This window comes from Lupinus angustifolius, chromosome LG16, assembly GCF_001865875.1.
Source record: "Lupinus angustifolius cultivar Tanjil chromosome LG16, LupAngTanjil_v1.0, whole genome shotgun sequence".
Lineage (NCBI taxonomy): Eukaryota > Viridiplantae > Streptophyta > Magnoliopsida > Fabales > Fabaceae > Lupinus > Lupinus angustifolius.
In genome coordinates, this window is record NC_032024.1 from 6285841 (window position 1) to 6309169 (window position 23329).

At 31.2% G+C, this 23329-nt stretch overlaps 3 protein-coding genes and 1 non-coding gene across 6 annotated transcripts; 1 reads left to right on the forward strand and 3 right to left on the reverse strand.

Moving 5' to 3' along the window:
- LOC109330128 lies at positions 2702–4374 on the forward strand. The gene has a single exon (XM_019564171.1). The coding sequence runs from the start codon at positions 2796–2798 to the stop codon at positions 4155–4157; it is 1362 nt and encodes a 453-aa protein (XP_019419716.1). The 5' UTR covers positions 2702–2795; the 3' UTR covers positions 4158–4374.
- Positions 6208–11013, reverse strand: LOC109330126 (probable serine/threonine-protein kinase WNK4). 3 transcript variants are annotated; one of them, XM_019564170.1, is made up of 8 exons: positions 10506–11013; positions 9046–9311; positions 8635–8858; positions 8380–8537; positions 7998–8301; positions 7483–7830; positions 6654–7054; positions 6208–6578 (listed from the first exon to the last, which is right to left on the reverse strand). In XM_019564170.1, exons 1-8 carry the CDS (start codon positions 10587–10589, stop codon positions 6567–6569), a joined length of 1797 nt encoding a protein of 598 aa, XP_019419715.1. In that variant the 5' UTR covers positions 10590–11013; the 3' UTR covers positions 6208–6566. The 3 variants fall into 3 exon arrangements, with proteins under 3 accessions (XP_019419715.1, XP_019419714.1, XP_019419713.1); XM_019564169.1 differs by having other exon boundaries at positions 6208–6573; positions 6649–7054; XM_019564168.1 differs by having other exon boundaries at positions 6208–7054.
- TRNAG-GCC lies at positions 12236–12306 on the reverse strand. The gene has a single exon. It is a non-coding gene; the product is annotated as a tRNA-Gly (tRNA).
- On the reverse strand, positions 14872–17507 carry LOC109330343 (expansin-A4-like). Its single transcript, XM_019564507.1, has 3 exons — positions 17360–17507; positions 16337–16649; positions 14872–15380 (listed from the first exon to the last, which is right to left on the reverse strand). The coding sequence occupies exons 1-3, from the start codon at positions 17505–17507 to the stop codon at positions 15077–15079; spliced, it is 765 nt and encodes a 254-aa protein (XP_019420052.1). The 3' UTR covers positions 14872–15076.

A 23329-nucleotide genomic window follows, 5' to 3' on the forward strand; every position in this document is an offset into this window, starting at 1 on the left:
GACTGTGGGGGTGTGATAGAATATTCGAATAGAATATTCTGATACGATATTATTATGTTACGATTCACATAATAATCAGTCATCATTAGTCATTATTTGTTGTAATCAGTTATTATTAGGTTGTAATCAGTCATTATTAACCTCTCACAATCTTGTATATTTATACCTATTTGATATGAATAAAATGTCAACGATTCCATTATCTTACAATAAAAACTTGGACATGTGTGAGAAAAAATTAGGGTGTCTAAAGTCTTAGGCATTTTAGACCAAGTTGAAACTTCTAAAACCATCTCAGTCTCTAATATACAAGATTTGAAAAAGATCTAATCAATAATTTCAACATGTGAGACATAATTTTATTACTTTTGATAGTATTTATATGTATTCTTCTTCAATGATGTACTTAAGAGGATGCATATACATAAAGTACATAAAAGGACATCAAGAGTTTGTTTGAGAGTCTTGTTTTAAAAGGAAATGGATGGTTTTGGTAAGAGACTCCTTTGTTTAAGTGTTGGAGAAAAGAGATGAAATGATTTTGGAGGTTTTCTATAGTCCTCTAAAACTCGCTAAATATCCATTTTCATGGTTTACCAAATTTTAGATTTTTCTCTCAAAATAAACATGTCAAAGTATCTAAATATCTTTAATAAATTTTCTAATTATATATTTGGGGAACCGTGAAAATAGAAATATTGAGAGTTTTATAGGGCTCGAGGAAATATTTCTCTCCCTTCCAATCAATTCCAAAACAAGGTAGACACCTTCCAAAATTACTCATTACCTTTTCTCCACCTCCAATATAAGACTCTCCTTATTTTAATTTTTGATTACACCCAACTCTAGTTTGCATTGGGACCTATGAAAAACTTTACTATATGGGCTTCGTGTTCACTCGATCCATATAGACAATTTGCTCCTTCATAATGGGTACAGAAAAAGGAAACGTAAAACCAGTCCATTCTCTATATGAAATAAAAAAATGAGCAAAAATATTATCTACAAGATACTTTTTTATATCATCAATACATCATTTATATATTAATTATTATTGATTCTTAATTATAAATAAAACAAATCAATAATATGGTTAGCACAATGTTAAAGTTACAACTTAATAACTATGTGATCACAAGTTCAATTCCTATTAACAGTTAGTCCACTTATGGAAGATGAAAACATTAATTACGTTAATAATTAGAGGTTGTTTAAAAATTGTATTTCATTAACAAAACTATATCATTTTCTCATTTCACACAAATTGTTTGAGTAAATAATAGAATTTTGGTAAGAAATTTATTTATGGTATATACAAGAGCCTATAAATAATTCCAAGACACAAACCCAAAAGAGTCTAATATCACCCTTAATTGGTTTTTGAGATATTATATTATACTCGTAGTTAAAATACGGTAAGTATAGTGTTCAATTCGATTGGTAAACTAATGAAATGGATCTATATTGATATAGAGCAATAATTATACTGTTCATAAACTTAAATCAATGTGAAGCAATAAAAAATTATGAATGTTGGTCGTACTAATCTTTTTGTGAGAGTTTTACACTCTCATACGGTACCATTCTCGTTTTTTTGTTTAAAATTTTGAAGGAATGAAACACCCTTTTACCATAATGTTATTAAACACAACATTATACTTGTTTGTACATCTAACACTTAATCTACCACTGGGATACTCTTTTCATTCTAGGTGTAAATAAAAATATTTTACACTCCTAGTTTTTTAACCTTATTTGTATAGTATATGAATATTTAATAGTTTAATTGTATCGATCACCAATTTTGATAATATGAAGATTCCTTAACCAAAGGCTAAGATGACAATACAAAATGCATTTTCTCTTGTCTCTATACTAGTGTCGGATTTCAAGGTGTGTCATTGAACAAGACAATCACAAGTTTCAAAACCTTCAAATGTCAGAACTCAAAAGATGTTGCCAAAACAAGCACGACCTACCAACAGTTATGAAGCCATTAATTCCATCTCAAAATTGCATTAAATGCCACTGTACTTCCCATTCTAGCTTCAACATTCCCATCATACTTTTGGCTCTACATTCTTGCTTTTATTTCACGGGTTGGATTCTTTTAATGCTGAAGAAAACGATATTTATCAAGAAGAATAGCTATATTTTGAAAATATTAGTTCCTCATTTATATGTTAAAAAATATTATTATTAGTACAAATTTTTTTAAAAAAAGATTTAATTTTCTTTCCATTTTTTAATTTAATTGTGTGTATATCAGATGTTTTAATATTGCATGATTAGATTAAATAATGAGTTTCTTTTTTGTCCTAAAACAATATTTCTAACCTTGTCTAATTCAAATAATATTTTGATGCTTGTTTCCCACTCCTCAAAGTTTTTAGTAGGTATCTAAATTTCATGGATTGAATAATGTTGAGGATATTGATTTTTATTTTATGAAAGATACGATATCCCTTTATTAAGCTCTAAAATTAGAGTAATTTTAAGTTTTCTTTTTGAAATTGCATAAAAACTTTCTACTTTATATATCTATTTATTTTTGTAAATAGTGAGAAATTTTTCTCTCCCTTATTAACCCTTTAAACTTTAATATTTTAATGAAATTGGTGTATAAAGATAATCTTAAATTAATAATATCACCAAATTTAATAAGAAGGGAAAACAAGTTGATTGCTGCATAAAGTTTAAAACTTTTTATTTTTCATCAAATGTCTGAGTTTCCCTCTTCTGTCAAGATTTTGTGAATACCTTAGTTGTTTAAAATCACTGTTAGACCAGTCTTTATGAGCACAGAAAGGTTTGATATTTACTTTAGAATGGAATGCTCAAACACCAAACCATTGAAATCCAACTCAAACATATCAGAAATTGTTACCAAGTTGACCAAAGTATGTACATTTAAATCCATTGGGGTGTTCTCTTCTGAAGTTTCCAACCTCCAACACTTGCATAAACCTGTTTGCAATAATGCCCCAATGAGTGAAAACAGCACTAGTGCAAGTGAAGATACCAGAAACCATGGCCAGAAAATCCACCCTCATCCCATTGAAGTGCCCAAAGGAGAGGGTTCATGTCCTAGTTTAGAGATCATGAAGATATTTGACACTGTTTCAGCATTGAAGTTGGCATATCTTCAGCTTCAACAAGCTCATATTCCTTATGACACAGAGAAGATTATTGCTGCTTATGAACAAGTAGAGGTTGAGCTTGAAAAGCTGTCAAAGTTGAAGCTTGAATATAAGGAGAAGCTATACAAGAAAGAACAGTTCAATGCTGCACTTTTGGGTCTCTTGCAATCTGAACTTGAGGCCAAAGAGAAACTTTTGAAGAAGCTTAAGTCTCTAAACAGTGTTAAAGACTCTAAGATTCTTCGGTTGCAGCAAGAGCTTCATGATCTTGAGATGGGGAACAAAAATCTCTTTGAGAAGATTAAGAGGGTCAGTAAAAAGAAGAAAGCAAGTTTTTTTAGTGTTGCTAAGTTCAAGAATGTGTTTGAGGCTGCTTCAAAGTCCATTCATGATTTTTCAAAACCATTGATTGGTTTGATGAAAGCTTCAGGTTGGGACTTAGATGATGCTGCAAAATGGCTTGATAATGGAGCTGTTTATTCAAAAAGGTGTGACAAGAAATATGCTTTTGAATCCTACATTGCACATAGAATGTTTCATGGGATTTCATTAACATCTTATGATGTGAGTGATATTATGAAGTTTGATGACCCTATTGATGCACTGATGGATAATCCAGACTCAGATTTTTCCAAGTTTTGTAGAACAAAGTATCTCCTAGTTGTTCATCCCACAATGGAAGAGTCATTCTTTGGGAATTTGGACCAAAGGACTTTCATATTGAATGGCAAGCACCCTAGGACAAAGTTCTATCAATTATTTGCAGAAATGGCAAAATGGATTTGGGTTTTAATAGGGTCTTCTGCATCAATAGATCCCCAAGCAATCATGTTTTCTGTGACCAGAGATAACATGTTCTGCAGTTTGTATATGGAATGTGTTGAAGATGAAAGAGGGAGTGCAGTTCTATCAGTTGAAGAACAAGCCAACTACAAAGTTCAGTTCATGATCATGCCTGGCTTTAAAATTGGACAGACATTAGTGAAGTCTAAAGTTTATCTCTCAAAACATCTATAGTTCTAAATGTTAGTCTAGTTTGGTTCTAGAACTAAATAAATTATGTACTAGAGTTTTCTGTTGGTACCCTAGCTAGTTAAGATAACAATTACTACTAGGTTATGCTAGATCCTAAATCCTCCATCTTTGTGCTTGTATCATTTTGTACTTCATGATTATTAGATTCTTGGTATATCTACTGACTGCTAGTTTTGACAATCTTTAGTTTCTTTATTTACTGAATTGTATTTATTTTTCCCTTTCTAACTTCTATATGAATTGTGCATAGATGTTCAATTAAAACTTCTATTTAGTCATGAAACTTTTGCCTTCTATTTGTTGTGCAATCAGGTGAAAACCTTAACTCATTGAACTTGAAATAAAGGTTCATGAATTCATTTTAATATAATTGATGCTCATTAACGATAATTTTTTTACTCTTTGCCTATTTTGCAATTCCGCGATTCTCATTTGTTAATATGTTTCTGTTTTAGCTATGCTGTAATCTCTTTTATAATTTTATCCTTCTCAAAGTAGTGTACATGACTCAAATGCATCATTAATCTGTGGCTAATGTATTTATCTTTTGGACGGGGGTTTATTTACTATGCTGCATTTTTGCTTTAATGTGATACTATGCTGTATTATGCTACTGTGTGTAGCATCATCGATAAAACGCTCCCAGATATGCAGATACAAATTGGCCGAACCTTGTTAACAAGTTCCTTTTGTTATTCTCTCTTCTCCCTATTCTCTTTTTTCCCCAACAAAAGGCATATTACTTTCACTTACATCTCGAGTGGTTATGCTGAAAGCGAGATGAGACAATTATAATGAAATGGTAAAAAATATACAGATGTGAATGATGTATAAGTGTTTATGTAACATTATTCTTCCTGATTAATGCAGGAAGTTAGCTGACCCACTGAGTAGGATTAAGCCTTGGTTGTTCTATTAATGTAGGAGAGTTGAAGGTTTTGCCAATTATGAAAAGAAAGTTAGCCATCTTAGAAATGGAAGCTTGCCATTCCCTTTAATAATGTTTGAGAGTTGTAACAACTAATTCAACTGCAAAAGGAAGAAACCATGCTGATATGTTATGAATCAGATCAATAGGCATTTCTCAGAAGAAGAAAAATTCAAGCTACATTGTCAATCAGATAGTTGGACACAGTGAAGGGACAGTATGCAATAATGTTCTCATTTCAGGTCATAAGAAAGAAAGCATCTACAAAGTTAAGTCCTCATAATACAGCTCTCTTTTGTAACTACTAATTAATAATCTTCAATGTTTAGCACCACAGTTAAACATGATTGCACAGCTGATCAGTTGATAAAAGTTTATCAGTCTCTTATCATACAGATAAACCATTAATGTCATGTTTCTTTCAGAGATTCAGTAGAGAAAGAAAGAACAGATTCTATCTAGTTTATGAGTAGATGCACAGGAAAACTTGCTGCCACCCCCAACCTTCATCACTATATAAAATTTGTTCACAATATAGCTTACTCCATGTAAGAATTGACTTGAAAAAGTATCATTATGCTATTCAAATCCAATATCATTGAGGGATAAATATTATGATTTTATTTTAATATTCACATTTACAACCATAGCCTAAAAACTAACAGCATGAAACACTGTTAATATAGCTACACACCTTTCATGATTATAATGTCTAGTGTGACCTGAAAATTTTGGCAACTCTACCCGGGAAAACTAGGCATGTGTGCAGGAAATGCATGTCACCATAACATCTCACACAAACGAATTTCACTAATGCTTTTTGGAGCTAATTTCAAAAAAAAAGTTTATCTATATAATCATCATTACAAGTTACAACAACATTCAAACCTTAGTCTCATTATGTGGAATCAGCTATATGGATCAAACGATATTATAATGCTTTATATTAAATCATGTCCTCACATCATTTATCCATATCATAGAGATTCAACAAGTTTTACATTAGTTGTCAACTGTCTAAGGCAACCTTCATCTTTTTATCTGAACTTAGGAACGACTATATATAACATCGAACATATATAAACAGGTTTACACGTATCGCCATTATAAATAACACACATAATAGTATACATATACAAAATCGAAAGTATACAACTCGTTGTATTGTATAAAGTGAAAAAGAAGCTTGTAAAACAACCCACACAAGCATCATAGATACTCATACTGTGATACTGGTAGCAGTGCTGCACCTCTTATCCTTTAAACTAGAAATTAGAAATAGTACTGCATGCTGGTCCAGAAACCATTTATTTTTTACCAGCACTATCCATATACATCTATTTACCCTCATTTCAACCTAAACCTAATAAATACAAACTATTTGAGTGTTCCAGGCATGACTCATGGTGCAAAAGTTTATGCATTTTTAACTCTACTATTTCATAGTTTAAGGACAGCCATTTCTAGTTCTTTTTAGCTGTCAATTTTTCTCCCTTGCCACTCCTTGAATAGTTCAGATTTAAAGCACCAAATACGGTCTGCGACTTTTTTATGGAAACATCACAAGGTGTCTGAAATCCAATATTTTCCACAGCTCCAACTGTATTGAACAACCGTCTTTTGTTTACTTCTTCAACTAGCGATCGATGCAGTAATTGGCTCCGCATATCAATTAGTGAATTGTTCCTTGTTAGCCTGCTACAAGTGTCTATCATCCTCTTACTTTGACTAGTAGAAAGTGCTTGCGGTCCGGCTAACACTTTGCCTTGCTTGGAAGTGATTGAATCTTCTCCATGAGGAAACCTTGTACACCTGTGACTCTTTGTGATGGGATGTTTATCTTTTCTTGTAGATGCTACATTGTTCTCATGGTCATCTACATTGTAATAATTGAAGTTGGAATATGTCCCTTGTGAAGAGCATCTTGAACTTGCATCATCATGCATGTCATCTGCAATAGTAGTTTGTCAAGTTACTATAGAGACTAAAATTACATAAACCAATTTAATCCCTCTGTGCTGGTTTACTATCATAAAGTGAACTACATTTCATGAGGAACATTAAACAGGAAATGTTTCATAAATAGTATAACTCAATGCACAAGGCTCCCAGCCTCCTGCCCTATAGGTTCTAAGAAATGTATATGTATGCAGCCTTACCTCTACCGGCAGGCAGAGAGACTAATACAGGATTTGAACCCGTAACCTCCGAGTCAAAAGACAAGAACCATATGGGTTACGGATGCGCCAAGGCTCACCATTGAACCTCTATTTGTAATATTTCATAAGCACCAAAGTAGTTATTACTGTTATTCCTTAGTAATGTCTTAGGCCATCTATAATGACAATTGCAGTTGGGGGGAGGGACAAAGAAGCATACCTTGGATCCAATAATATCCATTTGAAATTTCATCTTCTTTACTGACTAAACCTGATATTGATTCTTTGGGTGACGAACAGGAAGAAACGTAGTGGAAATCTTGATGAAGTCCGTCATTATCATCACCATCATCATCATCGTCATCTTGATAATTGAATGTATGAGAGCTGTCTGGACAACTACTTTTCCTCTTATTTGGGAGCAGCAAAGATAATTCTCCTTCAATCATAGTTGCTATTTCATAAGGCTGCAAATCTGTGATCTCCAATTCTTTCACCATCTCCTTTGCAACATCAATTGGGGTGTCAGAGAAAATATCAAATGGAAAAAATACATTCCTACTTGAACCTGCATGAAAGGGCAGAAGAATTTGTTCATTGTTGCTTCAATCTATGGACTTGAACTACTATAGCAAAAGTAAATGGTAAAATTGCAAGAAAAATGTGTTTATACATCTTAAAAGCAAATCTTTCCTAAAATAAACCAACTATGACATTGACATTGATATTACATACCATCCTTATCAACAATTTTCACTTTGAGAAAGATAGTATCATCTTCAGGATTGAGCTTCCCAGTTATTGACATTTCAGTCCTAGGTAAATCCTCACTCAATTGAAGTTTATCCATCTCATTGTAATTCAAAAATGGCTCCTGAATTCCGATCTTTGTCATGGTTGACGCATCACTGGACGCAAGAAAGGGATCATGCAACAATTCTTTCGCCGATGGTCTCTTTGCTGCAGTTACTAGGCATTTGCCGATAAACTTCTTTGCGTCCGTGTCTTCAATCCGGTAAAAGGCTGCTGGTAATTTCCCCTGATCATGAAAATTTGCTTATATATGAAGTCTAGATTCACTGATATCTTCAAACATTAAACAAGGATCTGAATTTACCGATGTCACTTTCTTGTATATCTGTGCAGGGTTAGAACATTCACTATATGGATAGTCAGATGTAAGCATTTCCAAAACACACATGCCAAATGAGTACACATCGACAAGTTCATTGTATTCTTCCTCGTACAATTCTGGTGCCATGAACTCGGGGGTTCCTAACGCAAAGTAGAAAAAATTGTTCCACAATAAATTAGAGTCTCTCAGTACTAATTAATTAAAAGTGACAACCCTCATTGGCAGAAAAGTGAGTACCTATGACACTGTGAGCTGGCTGGGAACCGCGGAGAATTGCGGCAAGACCCAAGTCACCAATTTTTACTTGTCCAAGATGGCCATTGACAAATATGTTATCACATTTGAGGTCCCTATGAATTACTGGGGGGTCATGTTCATGTAGATAAACAAGTCCCTGTAAGATTTGGCGAGCCCAACGCGTTATTGCTTGTATGCCTACTTGCTTATATTTCTTCCTGTATCTGCTCAAGCCACAAACTTAACGAATTATTTTATTAGGCATAAAACAAGCCAAAAAAAGTTCAGTATACGTTTAATATTTAAAAATGTCGCCGTAGACAACTAATCCTGGGAGCAATAATGATTTATAACTGCCATTTCTTAGGAACTACAAAATGGAACTTTGAGTACTATCAGAAAGGAAGTTACTCTCTGAGTGTCCCAGAAGTGAACATCTCTGTGATAAAGTTGAAGGTCTTTTTGTCAACATCAATCCAAGAGGTATAGAATTGCATGATGGATTGGTGCTTGAGGGTACTGAGGAGATGAACTTCTAAGTATAGCCGCTCCAAGTCGTCCGGTGTACGAAGTGCTTCATTGAGTCTGACTTGATTCCATGCTACCTCTATTCCAAGGACCTCATCAATTGCTTTGTACACTGTTTTCATTGCCCCTTTTCCAAGAATATCTCCAACCTAATCACATAGAATAAAGAAATTTCCTTATTTTGCATATACTTAACATAATGAGTTAACAAAGATGCTTATGCTTAGCACCTTGAAAAGTTCTAAAGTCAGAAGCAGTTTACAGTATGCAAAACCAGGCAAGGTTAGAAAAAGGAATTAATATCAAGTATAATTGTCATAGTCAACAATATGAAGGGAAAAATTGAACTATTTAGTGCATCATAGTCACACTTATCCATAGTTTTGGTACTTCAATGTCTTCTGCAGCACTAGATATACATTAGCTCTTCAAAATTCTGACCAATTATACATGATGTCAAGCCATGCCGAGCAAAGTGCAAGATCAACAAATATTTTTAAACTAATACAGTCACATCTTCTAGAAGATATAGCATGTACCCAGACTATAAGGGCGAATATTATTAATTCAGTCCATTGGAAAGCCATTAACAATGCATGGTTTTTGACTGCCTTCCACATTCGATGCCTTTTCTCGAATCGAACAACCATGACTTCGATACCACTTGTTGGATTGAACGCATACTACTAAGCTAAAAACTATACTCTAAAAGTCCATTAACAAGGCCTGTGACAGTTAAAAGTTGCAGTCTGAAATACTACTAAGCATGAAGCCAGGGTTGATCCACACGATCATAATGTAAATGTTAAGAGCAATCAATAAATGTTGCATGTACATGTAGATTTAACTAGTAACAAACAGATTGCTCAACTGCAGAGAAAATGAGTCATAAATAAGAAAAAGAATGTGTACTCTAAAAGCTGTAATTTTAGAATAAGTTCTTTGATTCTCCTACTAGCTAGTATTTCATTAAATCTAATAACACAGTATCATAAGACCACAAAAATAATTAAAAAAATTCCCCTTTTAAATTCTAGAACATGTCCTTGATAGTATAATACAGAGGAAAAAAAACAAAGGTTCAAATACTAGGAAATAACTGTCCTTGGAAAACACATAAGGACCAGTTTGGTTTCAACCTATTTTCAGTTTCTATAGAAAAGCTCACGATTTCATGTACAAATCTTCGAAAACAGATTGAAAACAGAAAACAGAATGAAAACAAACTACCGTACCTGCAATTATTATGAAGAATATAAACACAACAAAAATCCAAATTAAAATGAAACTAAACAATATACCAAAACAAACTGAAAATAAAAGGGTCACTAGGAAGGACTTACCCTGCCATAGCGTCCAGTAGGGTCAGTTTCAATGTAAAGATGCTCAGTTTTGCCATCATCCTTGCACTTTTTATTGGAAGACATATTTAACTCTCAACTATATGTTCTAAGTTCTAGACTTCAAACAATATATAACTTTGCATGAAACTTTATGCAGAAAAAGTATAACATGAAAAACCAAAAACAACAAAACAGAAACAGTTTAGTTGAGTTTATGGTATTATTATATCAAATCAAGGTTGTGGAATGAATATTAAATCATGGGTTTTCCCTCATATGGTTTATGTGTGAGAATTCCCCAAAGAATAACCAGAAAAGCCTTGAATAATCAATACAATAACAACCCCACGTGTCAAGTGTTCATAGCCTTCCTTAGATTATGTTGTTATTGTTGTTGCTTTAGATAAGAATTAAGATCATAAGAAGGAGTAAAGCAAGGAAGTTGAAGAATCATATATTGTAAGTGAATAAGGCTATAGATTATATTTACATAGTTTTTATGATCTTATATACAATCATATATTCTAAATCAATCACATATCACATGTGTGTGAACAAGTGTATGGACCTTATTTGCAGGCAAAGCATTTTTTGTTTGTGATACACATATTAGAAGTCAGTGAACTATTTTGTTTAAAAAAACAACGTTATTAAAGTTGTTTAGTAGGAGAATCCTTTTGTTTTATGAGGAAAAGGTCTTATTTCATAAGTTAGTAAAAATTGTGTACAATTTTAGTAGCCATACACTAATAATAAATTCATATATTTTTAATCACTATCACTATATACAGAGACACAAGTAAACATGCCTTTTACAATAAAAAAAAATATCATTTTGAACATGTGAATTAGTTGAACAAGTAATTTTTCTTATATCATTTAGCTTGTTAAATTTCAATTTTCATTTAGCTAAAGAATTTTTTAACTCTCAACTAACATGTAAGTTTTTCACTATGATTTTCGAACATTCTCAATGAAACATGTACAATAATTTTTTTTTAACTGAATTTCTTTCAAGATATATAGATGTTCCCTCCAAATAAATATTGTTATGGTAGATGAATACCCATAATTATTATTTTTTTGACTGAATTTATCATATAGTTTAAAAATGATGGGATGTATCATGTTAGGACAAGTGGTTGAGAGTGGGGTTGGTGGACCATATTGTAAGGGGAGGTGGCAGCATTGGAAAGCTTATGAATTTGTCATGTATTGGATTGTGGGGTCTTAGTTAGAAAAATCCAAATTTGGGTATGTCAAGGATGACATTGAGGAATGGAACTTCCCAGTCTCAACCTTCTCCAGTGCATGGTTGATTATATTGGATTGTTGTTATTCATTTTTTTTTCATGTTTTGTTCTTTTTCTATATGTTGTAAGGATGGATAATGTTGTATTTTAATATGAAAATTTGATAAATATATCTTATCTTTTGGATGTTTGTCAAAATCTTAGTTTCCTAGTGAACCATGTGCTTTGAATTTCTGGTTTGAGAATTATGTCATACTTGGGTGGTGGTTGCAACTGAGCCCCTTGATTGTAAGACAAGTCAATTCTTTTTTTGGGGTCATTAATGGCAAATATAAATATAGACTTCTAATAATGTAGGATTAAACACAAATTCAATGAAAAATAAAGAAGAGCTCAGATGCACTTTTCTCGTCTAGAAGACGATGGTGACAGACCCAGCTATCACACTTAGTACAAACATCCTCATAGCTCTTTTAATGCACCAGCCGGGAATCGAACCCGGGTCTGTACCGTGGCAGGGTACTATTCTACCACTAGACCACTGGTGCTTGTTGAAAACATTGCATAATTAATATTTTATAATCCCTACACATATGTACTATGGTAAATAAGCACTTGATTTGTAGCTGCATTTCATTATAGGCATTGAGAAATGTTAACATTCTTTTTTATCAAAAATATCAGTTTAGTATTTTAATAGGTTTTTTCATACCAAATTAGTATTTTTTTAACCCTCTTTTTTTAAATAGAAATAAATTAAATATATTGTGTTGATTAAGTTTATAATAAATCAGTATCTTATTACCTAAAAATTATCTAATACAAAAGTAAGAAATTATTTATTTTATTTGAAGATTATAGGGCAAGTGGTTCTCAGAATATTAAATGTTTACCAACTTAGTTTTTTTAGAATAATGGAGAGCAAATAATTTGTCTAAAGTTTAAAATAATAATTATGTAGTTTAAAATTAAGTCGATGAAAGCTTTATGGACCACCAATTTGGTTCTCAGAGGCAACAATGTGATAATCAGTTTAACTTTTCCTTATTTACTTGATGATATTTTTTAGATGACTAACTTGATGATTACTGTATCTTTGGAATACTAACTTAATCTCTTATTCAAAGTTATATATGTACTCTCAACAATCATTATATAATGGCTAATAAAAGTTGTCACAACTAGTCAAACCTTCTGCTAAACAACATATTGACTTAGATTGGATTACGAGGATTCCACAATTTCATTATAAATTCTTTGAATGCTACTATTACAAGAAAGAAAGAGTTAGGATATTCTCCATTAACAGAGAGATAAGTACTTCAGTACATAAAAAGAAATATAACTTTCAATAACGTATTTATCCCTTTAGTTACAAGGAAATTATATTTTTGTCATTAAAAATAAAGGAATAAACATGTATTTACCTCTTCATTCCATTAATGAGGAGGATCATTGTTCAGCAAGAACATTACTACTCAATCTTTTATGGACAACATGAGAAGTCCAAAGACTCAACTTGTCAAAAGTGAGGCATAGTGAGAAGTTTTGTCCTTTTCATTCATTTTGAATAAGGTTTTTAAACTAATTGCAAAGAATCAAGGTGTACAAAGAGGCAAAGAGGAACATGCATGTGCTCTTATTTGATTATGACTAAGCCTAAAGAAGATAGAGGCTCATACACTCAGAACAAGTAAGAAATAAGCCCAATTGATTTCAATTCATAATGACTTAGAAAAAGAAGCTATTGATGCACTTGTCATAAGAGGAATGCTATATGCTACAAATTATGTAATACCAAAAGTGACAAACTTTTGACAAATCAAGTTTTTTATAACCATTCATGAATGAATTTACATAAAGAAAACTTGCATTTTAAAACTGGAAACATCAATTAACAAGTTTCATAAATTATTCTTTGTTCTTCAGGTTTTTGCATGTCATAATTAGCTAAGCTTGAACTAGGGTATTCACAACCCATTTGGATCAGTTTTGAGGTAAAAATGATATGATCCAAACACGTAATTAATATGTGGTCTGGATCGGTCTGGTCTATTTATATTAAAATGTCCGATCCAAATATTATATGTGGTTTCCATTCAGTTTGGATCGGTTTTTTTTATAAAATATTGAAATTACAGTTACATTCAAAACTCATAAAAATGACTAAATATTAAGCATAAACCAACAATAAAAATAGTGTTCAATAATATTAAAATAACATTAAAATGTGTCCAACAATAGTATAAGTAAACAACATCATAAAATAGTAATAAACAGTAAGACAATAATAATAATAATAATTTCACAACAATAAAATTGATAATAAAACATTTAATCAAAATCAACACTTGAATCCTAAAAATATTGTATCAAATATAACCTATATATATATATATATATATATATATGTGTGTGTGTTATAGAATATAACAAATAAAAGTATAGATATTTTTTGGAGTTGGAACTTAAGATTAAGTTTGGGAGACACTTAAAAGTATTACGCACTTAAACTTTACATACTACTTCGGTCCGATCTGGATCAGTCTAGATCCAAGAGGTAAAACCAAAATCCAGACCAGACCAATCAGTCTTTAAAAAAATAAATCCAACACGATCCAAACACATTCAGTTTTTGCAATTTTGATTTATTTTGGATTGATTTTCGGTTTTATTTTTGAACCGGTCTAGATTTGAACACCCCTGACTTGAACTATAGAATGAAAACCCACTTCTACTTCATAGCTTCAAATAACCACTTATCAAACTATGAAGAAAAAAGTTAACCATTTCCCTTGTATGGCTGGGCTAAAGACACTTTACTCATTTTATTAACTTTTTTATAGGAAAAAACATCCTTTAGTTTTAGACTTTACTAATAGTATCCATAATGAAAAGTTTCACAATACAAAAAATAACATAACACTCTCCATATATATTATTATATATAAAAAAGTTGAACCATTGTAGGAGGCTTTCACTTAGTACAGGGAGGGTAATATAAGCAACCCCAATAAGTGGAGAGACTCTTTACAGAATTTGAATTTGTGATTTCATAATCACTAAGCAACAACCTTATCATTGTGCCAAGTTTAGACTCTCATATATGTGTGTGAAATGACCAGCGGGTGCATATAACCACCACAGCTACCTTACAGACCAATTAAAAATAAATCACTGGCCTCTCAGAATCACAATTGTTAAGACAACTTACAAGAATAAATACCTATAAATGACACTTTTTTTTGGGCCTGCCATTGAAGAACATAATAAGTATACAAACTTTTTTTTTAACTAACCTAACCCACATTGAAAAACTTAAAATTGAGACCCCTGAAATGTCTGACCAAATTGCCAATTAACTGGTGCAACATTAAAGCTTGTAACAGTTCTACCATCACTGGTTGTGACTTGAAAAGAGAGGCTTTGTCCATTGAGGTAAGAGTTGCTTTGCCAATTTTGCCCCCAGTTTCTTGACATGGGTTGCCACCCTGTTCTAGAGCCTTTTATGGACACTGAATGAACATCACCAGCACCACCAACATTGGTCACCAAAACTAGGTTGAAGTAAGAGTGGCCATTGATTGTGAACCTTATTCCACCCTTTTTCATACAAGGGACTCTGTCATCATCACCAAACAAGAGTTAAGCTAATTTCACAAGTAGTTAGACATTAGAATATTGAAGAAAGTATAAAAAATATTAGTTTAATAGTATAATGTCTCACTGGATTTTCAGATAGACCAAAAGGTTAAAAGATTAATTCTGGGAGTAACACTTATTAGGAGAGACACTCACCTTCAAAAGGGATTAATTACTCGGTGATAAGATGAAGACATAAAAAGAACAATGAATAAATGTTTGATTTATAAAGATAATGTAATTATATTATTTTATGTAAGACTTGATTCCATACAAACAATAGCTGTCATTTGATTCATCAAAATAACTTTAACAATGATTTCATTGTCTTTTTAAAGCTACTTTTAATAAATCAAATGATTGGTCTTGTTTGTGTCCATGCAAGTCTTGCTCATTTATTTTGGTTTTGTGTTCAAGTTATTTTAATATTAAAATTTTGGATATTGTATTTGCATAACATTTACTTATTTCTATCTTCTTTTCTACTTTTCATCCTTTTCTATACACATTTCAAAAATACATACAAGAAAAAAAAATACGGAAAAGGAAAAAGATATGTAGTGTCCTAATATTTTTCCTTCTAACTCAAGTTCAATTTCAAAGTACGTGTCTCCCTTTCTCAATAAGTGTCACTCACAAGATGAAAGTTGATAAATAGTTGCATTAACTCAAGTTCAAATTTACATCAAAGATGGAAGTTGAGGTTTGGTAATAGCTACATTAATTTTCTATTGGTGATGGATAGGCCATGTGCTACAAGCTATAATAATTAAGTGCTTGATCTTTATGAGGTTTCAAGTGATGGTGAAATTGATTTTCAAATATTTAATCTCTTCACTTTATAAATCAAGTAGTAATGAAATACTATAGTTGTATATGTATAAGGAATTAAATTAATAGGACCCTTCATACTACCAAATTCAAGGCTTCATTTACCTTCTAAAAGAAATAGGCACAATTCCAGCCTTATATTGTGCAATTTGAAGGAAAGCTGGTTCAGCCATATCAAAGTGCTGCAGAGGAGGGTTGCACCAACCACCATTGTTGTTAGGCAAAGATGGGTTTGGAGGACAAAAGTTTGTAGCAGTAACAATGATAGAGCCAGGCTTGCACCATCTTGGGTCATCATCACATCTCATTTCATAACAAGACCCACAGCTTAGGCCATTGTTGAACAAAGCAGTGCTTAGAGCTGCAGTGTTAGTTCCATAACCTTGGCTGTACAAATTTCCATACCCACATGCTCCTCCTATAAAACCATAGGGTCAATTCCAACATCTCAATTTTCATTAGTCACACTCACATACTATATATCTTTTTCTCACAACTTTTCTCAATATCTCATACTTTTACTTACACACTAAGTACATTATTTTGCTAGAAAAGTATTATGAGTTGTGAGAAGTTGTTTGTTAAATCATGTTTTTTTGGTGAGTTGTTCAATCCTATATTTCGAATAAGCAAACTAAAGATTTAATTAAAAAGAGTGGTATTAACTCGGGTTCATGGTAATCTAATCTTTGGTTAAATATGCATGGTTGAAACAATATTACAATTATAAATATGTAAGCATTATAAAATTCAATAATTAAATATTGCCATGTATGTCATGATGTATTAATACAAATAATACAAACAAACAAGAGAGGCTAAATGAGATAGATAGTTATAGGGTATTATACACTTGGGTTCATGACAAATATATATGGCTACATATATATCTAATGTTAAAATATTACTTTAGAATTCTAAATATGTATGCACTATAAAAATTCAACAGTGAATATATTGCCACAAGTGTAGAATTACATAACATAAAAGGCTGAATGAGCTAGTAGTTTAGCTAAAATTAGCCTAGTAAACACTTATGCAAGTGTTTGTACATTCCATACAAAAAATAACGAGACTCTTATTTAATGAGATTTGGAAGATAAAATATAAATGAAAGGCTAAACTCACCCATTGTGCCAGTGGCATCACCCCCACCATAGAAAGTGGCATGAGCACCCTGCCAGCCACCATAGTCAGCCATAGCTCCTTGCATGTTCATGTTCATAAGGAGAACAATGAGGATCATAAGAGCAATGGAAAATTCCTGGTGTGCCATTCTAAGTTCTCAGAAGCAAAACAGGGGAAGGTGCAATTTGTTTCCTATTTTGTGGTGAGGTTGAATGCACAAAGGGGGGCCTCTATTTATAAGTAACATTTGATGAATAATATGCACTTACATAATAAGTTTGTGTCTTTTTTTTTCTTCCTAAAGCCATAGAACAAGTGACAAATCAAATGCACATGTGCTGGTTCTAGTTGTGTTCCCAACTGCTAATCTGGTGGGCCAGGCCACTGCACATGCATCCCCAACCATCTTTCTTCCCAACTTTTTAGACCAATATCATCAGAAATTCTTACATGCTCTAAAAACCAAAATAAAAAAATTGTTAAATTTTTTATTAAAATACAAATCATCTTAAATGTAGTTTACAATATTAAAGTATATAAAAAGTTGTAGCCCATGCAATTTAAATGATATATCTTTTATCCAATTTTGTGGAAATAGAGAAAATATGAGTTTCTAACCTAAAATGCACAAAGGAAATCATGCCCAAAAGATAGAAGCTAATATTTTTTATTCTAAATCATATCTCGCATATGATAACATGTCATGTTAATTAAAAAAATTAAATGATTATTATTTTTTATGTTTTCACTTCATTATCATCTATGCTGGAACATGGTTTGGGATAGCAAATTTTTGTTTGAAGGATAGGCCCTGTCCCATACTCCCATTGGTGCTGGAAAGGGAGCTATGTTGTTGTTATGCTATTTTGTTTTCATTTGTTATTGTTGATATATTATTACTATTTTCCCATATTCATTTGTAAAATATATGTTTTTTGCTTCTTTTAGAGATCGGATGTAAAAAATATCTTTTATTAATAGTTTTAAAAAAAAATTGATAAATTAGGAGCCCATTTTTTATTTCAACCGGGTCCTTAACGGATGTAATGACTCAAAAAGGGTTTAATAATTAAGTTCTAAAGATACAACTTTTTTTTTTGCAGGAATGTAAAAGTTGCCCATACATTATTTAATACTTTTTATTTTCATTTTCATTATTTTTTCCTTCTTTAGAATGGATAACTTGATAAGAACATAGGAATCATTAGCTAGTGCTTGGTGAAGAGTCCTAATGACAAAAGGGTCAAAAGCTAAATTGCACTGTGAATTGAAATTGGTAGGGTCTTAAGGAGATAATAAACAGTATCTTGGCACATGCAGAAGTATCTATCTATCTGGGCATAATCAAAAGCTGAAACTTCTAAGGACATTTGCATGATGCAGCTCCCCTTAGCTTTTCCAATAATCAAGAGCCAAAAGGGGAATAGTATCTTCTTTGTGCTTCAAAATGTGCCACATAGATAGAATTATAAGGGCATGCTCATTAACTTTTCTAGTCTGAAATATATTTAATTGTTTGGTAGATAATTTAATGGAAACAAATTGTGCATGGTGGCAGGGGTTAAGTGACAAATACAATATGATCCAAAAAACACCCTTTTGTGTGTGAGAGATAAATAATTTTAATTACTTACTTGGCCAATTAGAATCTGAATTTCTTATATTAGATTAATGTGGAAAAAAAAATGGGTGGAAAATGTGGATATTAGTTGTTGTAACTTATATCATACTTCGAAATTGATTTTGGATTTGGCACACAAAAATAATGTGGACACACTATAGCATATGTTCAGTCTTTGGGTGTATTGGAATGCAATTTTTATAACAAAAGAATGATATGGTATTGAATTCAATACTTTAATATAATATAAATATGTATTGTCATATTTATTCAGGATTATTCCGAATTTTTTAAGGAATCCTAATTGACTAATAAGAAATTCAATTTTGCTAATTTTATAGATTCTTTTGTACAATTGATTTTGAGTCACTTTTTACTAATGTACAAGAAGAGTAAACCTATTCAAAAATCTCACCTAAAACCCTTTGGCTTTCAATTCCTTCTTTCCCACGGTTTTTCTCTTATAATATAAATAGGTTTTTAAAATTGTAAATGAAAAATGTCTCAACTCAACAAATGAAAAATGTCCCATAGGGATTTTGTCTTTTCATAATGATGACTATATATGTTATGTGTATAAAACTATAAATTGCAGCACGGTATAAGAGAGCAAGTTTTCTATCTCACTCGTGATTAATTAGAAAATTACTAAATTATTAAAATTTAATTTAAATATAATTTTTAATTAATTAAATCAAATGTATATAAAATGACATGTTTTTATGATAGGAGATGTGCTCCATAGTCTAAGATACCCTATCTAATACATTACATTTTAAATTATATAATTTATGCATGTATTGCTATAGCTTTAATTCTTGGATTTAATTTTTAAGTACTGAAATGTAAAAGTTTTGTTACACTTTCATAATATAATTCATCTAATAGGTTAATGATTAACTCTTAAACAAAAATAATACAAAATAAATGGTAAATAATATAATAACAATATAAAAACTTTACCCCAATTGTATATAGATATTTAACTCCTATTTTTTTTTAAATCTGTGAGTGACAATATATCAACCATCTGTATTCTTCTTCCGCAACAATTTCATTATTTTTTAGTGTATATTTATTGATTTCCAAAATAGATTTCATACATAAATGATGAATAAAAATGTGTATTGGTCACGGAAGGAGGCAGACACAGTGGATAGTTTTGATAATGCTTTGTTGGATGTTAGGTCACATGCAATGCAATTGCCATAAGTTAGTATTAAATGTAGTTCATACTTGAAAGCCTACATTGCCCATGTTAAACCGACCATACAAAAAACGAGTATAAAATGGCACTTTTAATATTGTCAAGCTACTATATCAAAATATTCATAGATAATAAAAATAGTCTAACATGTATTTAAATCATATATAGAAAAAATGAAGTAGATAATGTGAGACTAATTTCTCAATATGTTTCTCTCCACAACCTGTGACTAAATAATTTTTTTTTTTACTATGATAACTAAAGAGAAGTTGATCTCCTATTAAATATCAAGGTTTCTATTGATTTTGATAAGCTTATCAAATATAATACTCATCTTTTTTGTTTGTCTCCTTTCATTTTCATTTTCTATTTTAAAAGAACATAGACAAACGGAAAACTATTTTCTTATTAAAGGGTTGGGTGAGACTCGCATTCATTGTCTACAAGGAGAGTTTGAGTTTAGAAAGAAGGCTAAAAATAAAATTGCGAGTTTGGTATTGCTTAAATCATTTATTCAAAAGTAAGTTTGTTGGAAGGGAAAAAAATCAGAGATAACAATCCCTTTTTGGTCCTTTTCTTCATAACATAAGTCATAAGTCTCATGGAAGCAAAATACCATATGAAATAACACAATTTTAAGTCAAATGATGGAGGTTGGATAACATATTCAATATCCCAAAAAGTATGTCACTTGTTGTGTTTGTGAAAAATATAATTAAACTAAAATTTTAATAATTGAATGTTTTTCTAACCAATCAGACACATAGTTCATAGATTAATAACTTTTTGGATAGAATATGTGCTAGGATGTGGTATGATTGATTACTCAATTTCTTAAAAGTAGTTAGCTTCTTCACCTTTAGTTGGATAACCAAATTGTAAAAGTTATTGACTAATTAATCACTAGTCAGCAACCAATTCTCAATTGAGCTACAAAATAGCAAAAGCTAGCACAACAGCATGCTGGTGTATATTCAAATTTGAAATTGAACTCTAATGAATTGATTATTTATTACTCTATAAAATGACATTAACAAGCATAGTACAGTTACAATTATTGCAAAAAAATGGTGTAGGAAAGTGTCATAATTTCCATTCAAAACAAATAAAAGAGAAAATAGCTTCTGACCGTCATATGTGGGAGCTCCCTCTCACATCTCTATCAATTCATTGAAATGTATACCAACATGCGTTGGTTCAAGTGGTACATATTTGATTCCCCTTAAGCAAGGTCTCGGGTTCGAGTCTTGTGGATGAGAAAATGTCCGCTGGGAGAGTTAGCCCTACGTACCTGTGGATATTCCCAGCTCGGACAAGATTGTCTCTAGTACGAGGATACGTGTGGGAAACCAAAAAATTGATCAAAAATGTCTTTTAAATGTAGTTAACAACTTTACATGGTTAGGGCAAAAGATAAGTGAAATCACATGCCTATGTCTATACTCTCAAGAACAAGTATAGAAGAAGTCAATTCTTTATCATATTTTTTTTGTTGCAAAGTAAGTCTATTCGTCTCACTATTTCAAAAATAGTTTAGTCTGAATATTTATTAGATTACTTTTCTTTAATTATTTTTTAGATGAAATCTTCTCATGATATTATCAAAGTCTAACTTCTCTCTATTTGATCAAACAGATTTTTATGGATTGAGCATGTTGGAAGTAATCTCTCAATTATCTCGATAATAATTTAAATACTTATTTAGCTATTTTCTTGTAGACAATTAGTTTTGAGATGAAACTCTAACACCAAATTCATTATCTCAATGTGAACTTGCATGATCAAATTCTTTGAGAAATGGGGACATATCCCATAAATTGTTTCTCTATATGTGATAATCTATGTAGTTATCATAAAAATTAGGTGATAATGTATATGATTGTTAAATGATTTCAGTTTCTCTTTAATACCTTTGATTAGTTAATCAAGCACAAAATGTCTGGTTGTCTACTTAAATTTTCGGCTGTCCTAACCATTTTAAATTCAAGTGATTTAAAAGGCTACAGTTTTTTACTTAATCCACACCTTCTACTTTTTTTATATATAAAAAAATTCAAATGTGTTACCAAAAATAGAATTTGTCTATTCAGTTTGCATTGTCATTGTCTGGTGTATCAATATTAACTCCACATAAAACAGCCTTTAAATTTATTTTATGAGATCTATACAGAGAAACTGAAAGAGAAAGATTAATATATATATTAGTAAAGAGAAATATTAATATTGTAACGTTAATATTAAACTAACAAAAAACTGGAACAAATTATGAAGTGTGTAATATTCATCCATTGTCGGTGTCAATATATTATTTATCATTCATTTATATGATTTTTATTGCAAAATCAACAATAATTAAATATAAATAATGGATAATACATTAACATATATGAAATTCGTATACTTTCGGTACATACATCATTTTTTTCTTAATTAAGAAAGCATACCAATTATGTATGTCATGTCTAACTATTAAAGGGGAGAAGGCCCAAAATTGCTAGTGAAATTGTATTAGACCCTACCACGTTAGAGGCACATGTAAGTTTCGGCTTGGATCTTAATCCATGTCCTTTTTTATCCCTTAAAAGATTTTATGAACCAATCAATCATGATAAAATCAAGTAGCTTATATTGTTATATTCATAAAATCAATAAAATACCTTACTTTTATATTATGCAAACCTATGTACATGAACTTCAAAGAGAATCCTTCCAAACTTTTCATCCCAAGTAATATTTTTTTCCATCTCAAAAATCATTTTTTTGTCTTTTCCCTAAAGGGATATGATCCTTTCATAGGTTTGGATCTTCTTTTTCATCATTCACCCTAAGGATTGCACATAGATATAACCATATCCAATTTAATAAGGCTTGAAGTATATAAAGTCCAAAAAAAAATATTACAATCTTTATTATCAACTAATAACGTGTATGAATATGAACCTTCCATGATGCAAATGCTAGAGAGTTTTGTGTAAGGTGGGTAGATATGGACAATTTTTAGACATGAGGAGAAAAGGGTTTTCAATATGAAAATGATGTTTCTTTTCTTTTTCTATTTTGCCTTGTCTTAGAAGGAAAATAGAAAGATGGAAAGAGAGTAGGCTAAGATGTAAGAACATAACAAGAGATGAGACAACAAAGA